General features: G+C 42.3%; 1 protein-coding gene across 1 annotated transcript in view; it reads left to right on the top strand.

The window, feature by feature from the left end:
* LOC125458181 (drebrin-like) overlaps positions 1 to 12,479 on the top strand; it is a 53,779-nt gene that overhangs the window by 24,656 nt on the left and 16,644 nt on the right. The window contains exons 9-10 of the mRNA XM_059650515.1: positions 3,061 to 3,144; positions 4,879 to 4,993. Of these exons, the coding sequence (XP_059506498.1) occupies positions 3,061 to 3,144; positions 4,879 to 4,993 (199 nt within the window). The remainder of the gene's footprint in view (positions 1 to 3,060; positions 3,145 to 4,878; positions 4,994 to 12,479) is intronic.

Below are 12,479 nucleotides of genomic sequence, written 5' to 3'. Positions count from 1 at the left end.
ATGTCCCAATTATGGCCGGGTCAGTTTGGCCTATAGCTCTCCTTATAGATATTAATATATCCCAATTATAGCCGGGTCAGTGTGGCCTATAGCTCTCCTTATAGATATTAATATGTCCCAATTATGGCCGGGCCAGTGTGGCCTATAGCTCTCCTTATAGTTATTAATATGTCCCAATTATGGCAGGGTCAGTGTGGCCTTTATCTCTTCTTACAGATATTAATATGTCCTAGTTATAGCCGGGTCAGTGTGGCCTTCAGCTTTCCTTATAGATATTAATATATCCCAATTACCCACTGATGGCTGTCTGACACTGCACTGTAACTGCCCCTTGGAGCAGAAAAAGAGATTGCTTAACTTTTCATTAACCTTTGTCCTTCAGGTAAGTGCAATTCCATGCTGACTGACTCACACCTACCCCAGGCATCGAAAGCCAAGATTCCACCACTGTGTCCACTACACTCCTGTTGTTACAGACTTCTAAGCAGAGTTTTGCAGAGTGTGAACATGTGCTAGTTTCAACTCATTCCAGTAAACTTATTGAGTCTTCTGGGGATCTCTGTTGTGGGGGTTTGGATCATTCTTGTTTGCAGAGTTATAAAAAGCTCTGTATTCCAATTTTTAACATCCCAGCAATACCTCACCTACAGAATAAATACTGTTTATTCTGTACATAACTTGTTTTAAGAAATAAGCTTTCGAACAAGGAACTGTGTTGATCTAATGAAAGTTCACAGGCAAAGTTAGACAGAAGTACAGGGGAAAAATGCCCTCCACTTTGTTCTGTAATCAGTTTACCACCTTGTTTCTTCATTGCATTTCACAGTTTACAATATGCAATCATTCAAAGAACGGAAGGGTGTACCATAGTGTTGTGTAAAATTCAACAGGCTATTCTTTAACACAGTAGTTGTTTGATTTTTTGAAAATTGCTACCTCCCATAAAATATTATGAATAAATATGACTGTAAGCTAACTGTATGCGTTCATCACCACTTTAAACAGTTACAATGCTCTCATTCTAAACAGAATTAAATTTTAAAAATGTGTTGATTAGATATGGGTGTCACTGGCTGGGCTAACAATTAATGTGCATCCATAATTGCCCTCGAGAAGGGGTGGTGAGCTGCATTCGTGAAGTCTCCTTGGGGTTTTGAGACACCCACAGTGCAGTTAAGAAGGAGGTCCCTTTTCAAGCTGTTGCTGACTAGAGTGTGTATTGGCTGCAGTAGCAAATTCCTCCTTGGTTGCCAGTTGGTGAAGGAACCCATTGGGTGGAGAGAAGCATATCTAGAGAACAGATCATAAGTGGTTGAATGGTTTTAGCACAAGGGCATAGCATATTGGTCCATCATGCTCTCGCTAGCTGTCTGCAACAGCACCTAAGCTGGTCCCATTCTCATCCTAACCTCATAGGTCAGCAAGTCGTAGAGCTGGATGAACACAGCAGGCCAAGCAGCATCATAGGTCCTACCCTTACGCTGCTTCCTGGCCTGCTGTGTTTATCCAGCTCTACGACTTGTTATCTCGGATTCTCCAGCATCTGCAGTTCCTATTATCTCTCATAGCTCAGCAATTCATTTTCTTCGGATGCTCATCCAAATGCCTTTGAAAGTCACAAGTATATCTGCCTCCACCACGTTCTCAGGCTGTGCGTTCCATATCCTAACCCTTGGTATTTTGCTATTCTGCCTATATCAGTGAGTCTGATTGTTGACCCTTTTGCTGATGATTCTACTCTGAATGTCTCCTTCCATTTTTTTCTTTTTTTGAAGGAGAAGTTAGACTCGTTCTCTTATCTGCCGACGTTTCTGAGTTTTGGCTGGAATTGTTCATGTAAATCCTTGCTGCAACCTCTCTGAAGTCTTCACATCCTAAATATGGTTCCCCAAATTTGACACGATACTCCAGTTGCTTTCCAAAGTCATGATAGTTTTGTTGTTCTTATACTTTACACTCTTGTGCCTTTCTGCTATTTACACTATTATAGTCCCATTTATGTTAGCATGATTGAAGTCCTGTATTATCACTGCTCTGTAGTCCTTGCAAATCTCTGTAATTTCCTGAAATTGTGTCCCTTCGCTTCACTTAGCTACTGAACGGTGGCCTGTACAATATGCCCAATAGCATTATGGGACATCTGTTGTTCATGAATGTTAACCAAATAGCTTCAGTGTTTGACACCCTTAAAACATCATCTTTCCTCATTCTCCTTGATCAATAATGCTGCCTATCTTCCCTATCTTACCTTTTCTGAACACCTTGTATTCAGGATTATTTAGTGGCTTTAGAGCAAAGAACAGTACAGCACAGGAACAGGCCCTTAGATGCACCATGCTGACACATGATGCCTTTCTAAACTAAAATCTTTTCGCCTCTATGGAGACTATATCCTTCTATATTCACTGCCTATTCATGTATCTGTCAAGATGCCTCTTTAATGTTGCTTTTGTATCCATCTCCAGCACCACTACCGTCAGCTCCTAAACTCCTTCAGGTACGTGTTCTATATGTCCAGGGCTACAGCCGTGGTGTCACTGCGGTGACACTCCATTCCTTCTTAAATCAAATTATGTTACTGATTTTATTCACGGTTCCTGTTGAGATATTTCACATTTTCCATGATGACATTAGTGTTGTCTCAGTCGGGAAACGTCCACCTTGAAACTGCTGGTCTTGTGAACCAGTGTGAACAATCTGGGTAGCTGTTAGTTTTGGACAAACACAATACCATCACTGGCTTGGAACCCCAACCCCTTCAGCTCAATATAAACACTGCATTAAACTGCAGCTTCAGTGAGTCAGGCCTTTCTGTCACTCGCTCCTTTCAGATCTTCTAGCTTTCCCAACCTGATCTGTTTGATCTGTTACATTTTCTCAGCTTATAAAAAATTAATAGACTTAATCCAAAATGTTCAATGTTTGTTTTTTTTTTAGCATTTTTTAAAATTATGAGTTTCATAGATGTAAGTAAGTAGGCGTTGTTTCACTTGTCTGTCTGTCCAGATGCTGGATTGATCACAACTGTATCTAATTCTAACCTTGTTCATCTTGAAATAGGACGTGCAGAAGGAAGGAATGGAGGAGAATGAGGATGAAGAGAACAAAGGGTCGAAAATCAGCGATTCTGCTGAGAAAGCAGCTGTAAGCCTTTAATAAAGCTCAGAGTGTGTGCTGTTCGAGGATAGGCAGAAATAAAACAATCTTGGGTGTTCCAGACAATAACTCAGTGACAGATAATGTTACCAACAGATAATAAAACAGGAATCCATAGACCTGGTGAAAACTTGGGAATTGTTATTCAGGTAAATGGGGCAGAATTCAGGATGGAATCTACCCCAGCATGGAAGCAGGTACTTCATCTATGAACCTCTTTCTGTGTTGTTATCTCTGGAAGAGTCAGGAAGGGAAACAAGCAGACCAACACCAGGTATTGGCAGGAATGGGATCAAGTGCTTTCTCCATGGCTCCAGTCTTGGGGAAGGTTTGAATTCTGGACTCTGAGATTATGTGGCAATAATCTACATCTGTCCCCTCCATCACTGTTGTGCCAAAACTGTCCTGATGATGGAAATTAGCTGGATACAAAGATGTCAAAAAGCATCAGAATAAGGCGTTTTCTTTTTTCCCACAGACTTTCCCGTGAATTTCTTGCTTGGTGGAAATAAAGAAAGGATAGTTTTAGAATATTGTTCGAGAGTATCAAACACGCAATCTTCACTCATGTTGAGGATATTCAATTAAACATGGAGGATATTATTAATCTCATGGTGTGGAAGACTGAATAACTCCCGAATGATAACATCTTGAGATAGCCATAAAGGTTTTACTCACTAAAGTGATAAAACGGCATCTTTGTGTAATTGGAGATTGAGTCATAATGTTCTAGTCCCTATCTCGGTGTTTTGAGATATCTCTTAACACTTAAGATGCGGACATGATGCAAAACTGTAACTATGGACTGGATTGTAGACTTGTCTGTTGCCAGGTTGGATGGCGGGAGGGCTTATAAAATCCACTGGAGTCATTGAGTTGCTGGTCTATTAAGGACACTTATATCCTGCAGGGAATGGCCAATGCAAACAGAGAGGGCCAGAAGCTTTAGCTGTGCAGCTTGGGGTCTGGTCCCACCACCTCTTCTCTCATTACTGGCACTACAGAGCTCCTGAGAGAGGGATGACCTCCAACTGCCTAACACTGACTCCAACATCAGGTACATGGGTGGATTGTCCCTGACCTTTTAGCTGTGCACAGGAACCATTGTGTCCTGTTCAATCCAGCTCCATATGTCAGAGAAAGAGCAGTTTCTATTAGTTATGGTTATTAAACTTCACAGGAGTTTGAAACAGAACTGCGTGGTATATAGAAAAAAAAGTATATGTCAAAATCAGTAAGCAGTTATGAGCACGGGGAGTTAAATGAAATACAACAGAATTACTATTTTGTTCCTACCCATTAATGATGGAATAACAAAACTGCTTGTTTCAAAATTATCTGTTCCGCTTTTGATAGCAGTTCATTGACAATGGGAAGACAATGGCTTTGTGCTGTTGGTGTCATAGGGTGTTTTAACTACTCTCTCACCATATGTACAAACATTACGGCACCGTTGCCTCTTAACACACTACAGAACATTTGGTTTGGGTCATCAGCTTTCCTGCTCCTCTGATACTGCTTGGCCTGCTGTGTTCATCCAGCTCCACACCTTGTTTTCTCAGATTCTCCAGCGTCTGCAATTCCTACTATCTCTAAAGCAAAGCAAAGCTCAAGTTTAACTTTAGAGCCACATCTATAAACAAGCTGAATCAGTTTTAAAGATAACAACTGTCTGTTCACATTGACATGTCCTGTTTTTCTCACATTCCCTCATGGAAACAGGAAGCCGCAGCTCTCATTGCTCTGCGGGATGGAAACCCTCGGGAATTCTTTAAGCAACGGGAACGAGCCATGACAACAAGTTTTGAGACTGTACATTTTTCAGGGCAAAGACCAGGTAGGAATGCCTTTTATTTTTGTTCCCATTCCAACACCTCCCACCCCTTTACTTCCCCTGCAGCCTCTCATTCTCCATGAAAATTCCTTCCATTCTAAAGGGCAGGGCTAATGGTTCTGCCTCTCTTTTCGCCATTAAATCCATCTCATACTTCAGTGTGAATAAACTGGAACAAACCTTCTCACAGGCTTGAGGAAGTGTTCAAAATCAAGTCATTAACTGCAAAATGTGACTGTAGCAACCTCGGATGAAGCAAAGGGCTGGCAGAAAAGCATTAATGCTCTTCTAACAGCTTTTTCAAAATGTACCTGATCATAGAAGACACCAAATATTCAATGGGTGGCACGAAGCAACACCTGATCCGATCAACCTGTTAAATTGGTGGGAGATCACATTAAATAACCAGCATGTGGAATGTAATTATGAAATTGATCATGGTGAATGACTTGGGCTGGAAGTATTTAGTAGTATGAGTGCTGCCAGACAGAATACTTGGGAGTGGAACAGATGACTGAAGTAGATGTATTTGAAAATACACAGGAGAAAGCCCGCTCATAAACAGATGCCATGTTTGGGAAGGACCCAGGAGTGAGCTGGAATAGCCTTCAGTGATCTCAAATAAAGTAACCAGGAGTGGGATGAAGATCTATTTGATAATGCCAAGTGACAAGCGGGTTGAGCAGGCTCTAGTTATGTGCACCACCATTGATAGAGGTTGAGTCACTGATAAATCAGATACTTGGGAAGAAACTCCACCAATATTTGAGCTGCCCAAAATGTCTTCATATTGAATGTTCCTGGAGACATTCTCCACAAAATGTCACTATCAATTAGGATATTTCTTCAGTACAATTAAACAGTTGAATTTTCCAATAAACAGGGCTCCACTGTATATGTAGTTTGTTGCTGCAGAGATGTATGGTCTGGAGTAGAAACAGAACACTTAGACAGCACTCTCCGCAGATGCTGGCTGTTCCATTCATTACTCCAAATGTTCAGACATCTGGGTTTTCATTATTCATCAAACAGCGTCATATTTCTGAATTAATGCCTAAGAGCAGTGGAGATACTTGGAGAGAAAAAGATGTCTAGGCCATGCAAAGAAATGAGTTACTAAATGCTTCATGATGTAATTAAATCTAACCAAGGTCAAACCTCTCCTGTGCTTTGCTGGGTGGCTGGTGGAGACGGGCTGTGGGGAGGGGTTACATTGATGGTTCTGTTTAATAGAACATAGAACATTACAGCACAGTACAGGCCCTTCGGCCCTCGATGTTGTGCCAACCTGTCATACCGATCTCAAGCCCATCTAACCTACACTATTCTATGTACGTCCATATGCTTATCCAATGACGACTTAAATGTACCTAAAGTTGGCGAATCTACTACCCTTGCAGGCAAAGAGTTCCATTCCCTTACTACTGTCTGAGTAAAGAAACTACCTCCGACATCTGTCCTATATCTTTCACCCCTCAATTTAAAGCTATGCCCCCTTGTGCTCGCTGTCACCATCCTAGGAAAAAGGCTCTCCCTATCCACCCTATCTAACCCTCTGATTATTCTATATGTTTCAATTAAGTCACCTCTCAACTTTCTTCTCTCTAATGAAAACAGCCTCAAGTCCCTCAGCCTTTCCTCGTAAGACCTTCCCTCCATACCAGGTAAGATCCTAGTAAATCTCCTCTGCAACCTTTCCAAACCTTCCACATCCTTCTTATATTGCGGTGACAAAAACTGTACACAATACTCCAAGTGCAGCCGCACCAGAGTTTTGTACAGCTTCACCATAACCTCTTGGTTCCGGAACTCGATCCCTCTATTAATAAAAGCTAAAACACGATATGCCTTCTTAACAGCCCTGTCAACCTGGGTGGCAACTTTCAAGGATCTGTGTACATGTACACCGAGATCTCTCTGCTCATCTACACTACTAAGAATCTTACCATTAGCCCTGTACTTTGCCTTCTGGTTACTCCTACCAAAGTGCATCACCTCACACTTGTCTGCATTAAACTCCATTTGCCACCTCTCAGCCCAGCTCTGCAGCTTATCTATGTCTCTCTGCAACCTACAGCATCCTTCATCACTATCCACAACTCCACCGACCTTAGTGTCATCTGCAAATTTACTAACCCATCCTTCTACGCCCTCATCCAGGTCATTTATAAAAATGACAAACCGCAGTGGACCCAACACCGACCCTTGTGGTACACCACTAGTAACTGGTCTCCAGGATGAACATTTCCCATCAACTACCACCCTCTGTCTTCTTTCAGCAAGCCAATTTCCGATCCAAACTGCTATATCTCCCACAATTCCATTCCTCCGCATTTTGTACAATAGCCTATTGTGGGGAACCTTATCGAACGCCTTGCTGAAATCCATATACACCACATCAACCGGTTTACTCTCATCTACCTGTTTGGTCACCTTCTCAAAGAACTCAATAAGGTTTGTGAGGCACGACCTTCCCTTCACAAAACCGTGCTGACTACCCCTAATCAATTTATTCTTTTCTAGATGATAATAAATCCTATCCCTTATAACCTTTTCCAACACTTTACCAACAACTGAAGTAAAGCTCACTGGTCTATCATTACCAGGGTTGTCTCTACTCCCCTTCTTGAACAGGGGAACCACATTTGCTATCCTCCAGTCATCTGGCACTATTCCTGTAGACAATGACGAGTTAAAGATCAATGCCAAAGGCTCGGCAATCTCCTCCCTGGCTTCCCAGAGGATCCGAGGATAAATGCCATCCGGCCCAGGGGACTTATCTATCTTCACCCTCTGTAGGATTTCTAATACCTCTTCCTTGTGAACCTCAATCCCACCTAGTCTAGTAGCCTGTATATCAGTATTCTCCTCAACATTGTTGTTTTCTAGAATGAATAATGATCATATCTCCCCAACTAAACATAGAAAGGAGTTTGGTGTTTTAACAATCAACTGGAAAACAATGCTGGTGAGCCAATCAATTCAATTGAGACTGCTCAAGTTTTTGTTTAAGGAGGTCTATTTTGGACAGTGGTTGACCACCAATTACTGAAAAGAGATTTCAACATCAACCTTTCAGTTCCTTATGACCTTTCCTGTCTTTAGTCCCAGTATCAACTCTGTAGAATTCCCAATATTTCTTCCAGCTAAGTTGGATTCTTCATATTCATTCTGACACCAACCTCCCCCCCCCCCCCAGTGCTGCTCCCAACTTTATACCATAATACTCACCTTCCCATTGCTACTGTCATTAGTGTAGGATTCTCTGCACATTAACAGTTATCTACACACTGCCTTCACCGTCCATATCTGAGCAATTTTGCTACTTTTGATTGGTATGTTCACCAGACAGTTCTTGTGAAGACCAAGTCCCATTTTGATGTTAAGGACATGTTATGGACCAGAGCAGATCCCCTCAAAATATATTAAGAAGGTAATCTGGACGTTAACTGATTCGTAATTTAAAGACAAACATAAAGTGCAATTCAATTGGCCAAACTACTCAACACTAAGCTAAACACAGCTTATATAACCACAGTGGTTAAAAAACAACAAAAGAAAGGAGAATTTACAATAACAACTTTATTGGAAAACTTAACAGAATAATAGACACGGTACCTATTACTAATTAACTGTTCCAATACAGTAACATTCCATAAACACAGCCGTTGACAAAAAGGCAAATCCAGCAGCCTAGGAAGAAAAATCCCAGCTTTTGGCTGTAATCAAGAGAGGGGAAAAAAATCTTCCGCTTCTTCAAGCCCACAATAACTACCGAAAGCTAAACCTAAAAACGAAAAAAAATGTCTTAGAAATCTTGGTCTGCGAGCTGGCTACATCCAGGCTGCTTTTATTGTTCCAACTTCTAAAATAAAAACCTCGAGGCCTCCCAAGCAGTTTACTCAAGTGGTTTTCGTAGACTGCTTGCACCTCTGACCAACAAACTCTCTTCAAACTAAAAGGACAAAATAACCTCAAAAGTGATAGCATGGTCACAGACACCGCTGTTTTGTTTAACACAACTACTGAGTTCAAATGGTAAAGAATCAGGACCGATCAGCAACTCAGAACCGAGCATCGAGGCACTGTAGGTCATCAGCAGCAATAGAACTAAATTCCACCACAATCTGCAACCTCATGGGATGGAACTTCCCTCATTCCATTACCATCAAGTCAGGGGATCAACCCGATTTCAATGAGCAGTATAGGAGATCATGCCAGGAGCAGTATCAGGCATACCTGAAAAGGCAGTGCCAACCTGGCAGAACTACAACACAGGACTATTTGTAAGCTAAACACCAGCAGCAGGATGATGCGGGTAAATGATTTCACAACCACATCAGATTTTTGCACCCCTGATGCATGCGTTTGTGAATGGTGGTGGACAATTAAACACCTAACCATAGCGGGAGGTGTTCTGGATGTTTACATCCATAATGAGTGCACAACACCAAGGAGACTCCAAGGTTGAAGCGTTTGCAGCCATCTTCAGCAGATAAAACCCAATCAATTTCAGTCTGCTCCTGAGGTTTTCGTCATCACAGAAGTCAGTCTCCAACCAATTCAACTCATTTCGAGATATATCTCTCCTAAGTATTCAGCATACCAAGATGTGCCTGCACACACTAGCTATTACCAAAACTGTGGACTCAAACTGTGGGATCATTGATCTACATCATTGTGCTGCAGGTGTTTAGCTGAAGTGCTGAAGGTTTGTCCCAATCTATCTATTTCTCCAGCCAACCTGTTCCTGTATAATTATAACACTGCATCCACCCAACAAAGCTAAATAATTGGCAAGTATATATATTTTAATCAAGCTGTTCAGCTTTCTTCTGACTCACCATTGGAGTAGGTGGGGCCTGAACCTCAGCCAGGGTTAGGGACACCACCGCACAACAAGAGCCCCAGAAAACATTACCTGAGTCCTTGGATATCTAACCCAGCGACAAAATCACTGTATCATCACCTCGCCCAGTTTTAACTTGATGAAACAGGTGAAGAATTACACTAGTTATTTTTAATCCAGCCATTCTGAAATGCTATTACACAGCTCTAGAGCAGGTGGGATTAAAACCCAAACCTCCTGTATCAGAGGTAGAGACACTACTTGTGTACCACACAAGCCCAACAGAACTGAATCCTCATCGTCTGACTGGAAATTAATCCCAGGCCAGTGAAATGCCCGGACTTAATCTTAATGACTTAATCGCCAGGACTGGTTTGCCCTAGTATTGTTATTTTCTAATGAACCTGTTCGGAGATATTACCCACCTCTGGAACAGTAGGGGCTTGAATGTGGGCCTCCTGGCTCAGAAGCAGGCACATTACCAATATACCACTGAAGCCCCCACATACCTAAGTATATTTTCACAAAAAGCAATCTGACCAATTTCTTTTTTCCCCCCTATTTTTCTAATCAACCTGAGTCAGAGGCCACCTTACACATCTCTGAGACCGAGCAGGTGGGACTTGAACCCAGGCCTCCCGGTTCAGGGGCTTTCTAATCTCTTCTCAATCATCAGCATATTGATGGAAGCTGGTGTTGACAATGCTACCGAGTAGCAATTATTCAGCAATAGCCTGCTCAATGATGCCCAGTTTGGATTAAACCATGATCACACAGTACAGTCTTGGTATAAAGATGAGAAAAAGTTCCAGCAAGGGATGAAAGTGACTGCACACGACAATAAGACAGCATTTGACAAAGTGTGGCATCAAGGGTTCAGAATGGAGCTTAATGAGAATCAAGGGGGAACCCTCTCCATTCAAAGGTCAAAAGGCGACATGTGTCGATAAGTGCAGAATGTTCGAACTGTTTGCAGTTCGTCAGACATGGAAACCGGCCAATGCCAGCATTTGACAAGATCTGGACAACATTCTGGTGATATGTGACCAGACGAGTGCTAGCAATGACAGTCTCCAACAAGAACAGGCTAAACCACCTTCCCTCGACATTCAAAGCAACTCCTCCTCTGGCAACATCCATGGGATACTGTAGTACAGAATCTCACCTGGACGCGACATAGAAATACTGCAGCTCTAAGAGAAGATCAAAGACTGGGAATTGAGTAGCGCAGCTCCCCATGCCTCAAATCCTCTATAAGACACAAGGCAGGAACGTGATAGAATACTCTCCACTTGCTGGGGGACAGCTCCACAGCATCAGGAGGCTGAACAAAATTTGGGTCAACAGCCCCATTGATCACCATCCTATCCATCACCTTCAACATCCTTTTGAAACCTATACTGTATGTCAATTTTTAGTTATGTTTTCATTCATGTCATGTGGTCATCACTACAGAGGCCAGTATTTTGCCAGCATTTATTGCCCTTAAGATGTGCTGATCTATCTTAGTGAACTGCTGCAGTTGTTGGGATGGAAGGACACCCAGAATACTGTTAGGAAGAGAGTTTCAGGATTTTCTCACAGGAACAGTGAAGACCTGACGGTATAGTTCCAAGTCAGGATCATGTGTGGCTAGAAGTGAAACTTGTGGGTGTTTTCTCCCATGTACCTGCTGCCTTAATCTACCAGGTTTGGAATGTGCTGTCAAAGGGGCTTTTGCAAGTTGCTGCAATGCATCTTGTCGATGTTGTCCTCTTGTGAGGTAATCTAGAACCAGGAGCCTTAGTTTCAAAATACAGAGTCTCCCATTTAAGACAAAGATGAGGAAACATGGCTTCTCTCAGAAGGTTGTCTCGTTCTTTGGAATTCCCTTCCTTAAAAGGCAGTGGATGCAGAATCTTTTTTTTGGATACCACAGGGATGAAGGAACATGTGAAGGAACGCAAATTTGAGGTTAAAATGAGACCTGCCTTGATCTTATTGAATGACAGAGCAAGGTTGAAGGGCTGAGTGGCCTCATGTTGGTGATGAAGGCAGTGCATGGTGAATGTGATGGCTGTGATGCCAGTGAGGCAAGCTGTTTTGTCCTGGGTTGTCTCAAATTTCTTGAGTGTTGGTAGAGGTGCCTTTATCCAGCAATGTAGGCTGTGTTTGCTTAACTGGCTGACTTGTGGGTTTTGGATGGGAGACAAGCATTGAGGAGATCCAAGGTGACTTACTTACCACAATATTCCTCGCATCTTATCTGCTGTTCTATATATGTGTTTATATGGTTGGTCCAGTTTAGTTTTTGATCAATGATAAACTCCAGTATGTTTATAGAAGGGAATTCGATCACGGTAACTCCACTGACTATCAATCAGAGATAGCATCATACAGTCATACAGTAATACAGCATGGAAGCAGACCCTTCAGCCCAAACTGGTCCATGCTGACCATGGTGCCCACTCAGCTAGTTCCAATTGTCCGCATTTCGTCCATATGGTTAGATTCTCAGATGGTTGGATTCCCTCGTTGGAGATGGTCATTGCCTGGTACCTAGATGGCACAATGTTACTCGTTACATGTCAGGCCTTTTCTGGATATTGTCCAGGTCTTGCCGCAGACATACACAAGCTGCTTCAGTATTTGAGGAGTTGA

The sequence above is a fragment of the Stegostoma tigrinum genome, chromosome 13 (assembly GCF_030684315.1).
Source record: "Stegostoma tigrinum isolate sSteTig4 chromosome 13, sSteTig4.hap1, whole genome shotgun sequence".
In the NCBI taxonomy this organism is placed as follows: domain Eukaryota; kingdom Metazoa; phylum Chordata; class Chondrichthyes; order Orectolobiformes; family Stegostomatidae; genus Stegostoma; species Stegostoma tigrinum.
The sequence above is the reverse complement of the archived record's forward strand: the minus strand, read 5'-3'. Positions and strand labels throughout refer to the sequence as shown.